This window comes from Chenopodium quinoa, unplaced genomic scaffold, assembly GCF_001683475.1.
Source record: "Chenopodium quinoa cultivar QQ74 unplaced genomic scaffold, ASM168347v1, whole genome shotgun sequence".
Taxonomy (NCBI): domain Eukaryota; kingdom Viridiplantae; phylum Streptophyta; class Magnoliopsida; order Caryophyllales; family Amaranthaceae; genus Chenopodium; species Chenopodium quinoa.
In genome coordinates, this window is record NW_018743099.1 from 1,142,855 (window position 1) to 1,144,633 (window position 1,779).

Genomic DNA, 1,779 nt, shown 5'->3' on the forward strand with positions numbered 1-1,779 from the left:
ATTATAGAAATAATCTTTGTAATTATCTTGCATATATTTAGTGTATATCTTTCCTAGTTTAGCATAGCTTAACCTAGATGCCTCTAATCTTGTATATATACTAATATTTGATGAATGAGAAGGCTACGACAAATATTCACATATTCTCTTATGGTATCACGAGAATAAGTTTCTTTCCTGAAAACCCTAATTCTCACTTCTTCCGCTATCTCTCTTTCTCTTCTTTCTGTCCTCCATGGCTGAATCAAGGAAAATTCATCCTGCTACTCTTGTGAACAACATCAAGTCTTGCATCCCTATTACTCTCGATTATAAGGGCAAGCAATTCAACACTTGGTCGACTCTCTTCCAACTTCACTGCCATGGGAACTTGGTAATTGAGCACATAATTCCACCACCGGTGGATCCTTCGGCTAAGACCACCACACCTACCCCTGCTGAACTGTCATTCACCCAGCGCCTTGACGACATTGTTCGCCAATGGATTTATGCAACCATTTCTCCTAACCTAATGGATTCAATCATCGACCTTGATGATAAAGCAATTGATGCGTGGAAAAGGTTGGAAGAATTTTTTCTCAACAATAAATCTGATAGGGCCCTGCAATTAGATGCTCAGTTTACTAATACTCGTTTAGAGCAGTTTGAAGGAGTCACACCATACTGCTCTCGTCTCAAGTCTCTTGTTGATGGCTTGAAAAACGTAGGGGATAAGGTATCCGATAATCGAATGGCACTCCAATTGTTGAAAGGTTTCTCGGAGGAGTATAAGCCCTTTCGCACATTCGTTCGACACCTCAATCCATTGCCTTCCTTTGACACTCTTTGTTCTATGCTAGAACTTCAAGAGCAGGGCAATATGTCTGACCATGTTTTGGATTCGAGTGAAGAAGCGCATATTGTGCACACAACCTCTTCACAGCAATCTCACGGGGGAGGTGGTTCCTCACAGCAATCTTCCACTCGTGGGGGTGTTTCACCGGCACGTGGTGGCCGGAAAAACAACAAAGGCAAAGGCGGAAAGGGCAAGAGTGCCGGCAGTGGTGGCCGGAACTCACAGCAATCGTCCTAGCAGCAGCAACAGCGTGGGGCCTCTGCTCCTTCATCGCAACAGAACACGGCCCAGCAGCAGCAAGGGTGGATGTTTCCCCCTTGGGCCTATTGGGGTCATGCTCCTTGGGCCACACCGCCTTGTCCTTATCCATCTCAAGGCCAAGGCCCAGTTCAGTTGACTTTTCGCACTCCTCAATTCCCGAATCAGAATGGTGTTCTCGGACCTCGACCTCAACAAGCATACTACATGGCTGCCCCTCTTTCTCCAGGTTATGTTCCGACTAATATTGAACAAGCTATGCATACCTTGTCTATGGCGGATCCGAACTACTACATGGACACCGGTGCTACATCACATATGACCAATTCCCAAGGTAAATTGTCTTCGTATGTTCAATTGCATAAAAACAGTAATAATTCTATTATTGATGGTAATGGTAGCAAAATTCCAATTCAAGGTTATGGTCACGAATCTCTTAATCAAAACACACTTCAACTCAAAAATGTCCTTCATGTCCCAAAGCTTATCAAAAAGATTATTTCTGTTTGAAAGTTCACTACTGATAATAGTGTTTCCATTGAGTTTGATCCTTTTGGGTTTTCAGTGAAGGATTTGCAGACGGGGAGCAAAATAGTGAGATGTGATAGCAGTGGCGATCTTTACCCTTTCTTCTCGGATCGTCAAGTCCTTTCTTATTCCTCTTCATCCGCTTTTGCAGTTGTCTC

At 43.6% G+C, this 1,779-nt stretch overlaps 1 protein-coding gene across 1 annotated transcript; it reads left to right on the forward strand.

The window, feature by feature from the left end:
• The first annotated feature begins 235 nt into the window (after positions 1-235).
• Positions 236-1,072, forward strand: LOC110731902. The gene has a single exon (XM_021911820.1). The coding sequence runs from the start codon at positions 236-238 to the stop codon at positions 1,070-1,072; it is 837 nt and encodes a 278-aa protein (XP_021767512.1).
• Positions 1,073-1,779: the final 707 nt, after the last annotated feature.

Excerpts from the sequence above, each read along its gene's own strand:
- LOC110731902 (XM_021911820.1), top strand. The coding sequence starts at position 236 with ATGGCTGAATCAAGGAAAATTCATCCTGCTACTCTTGTGAACAACATC.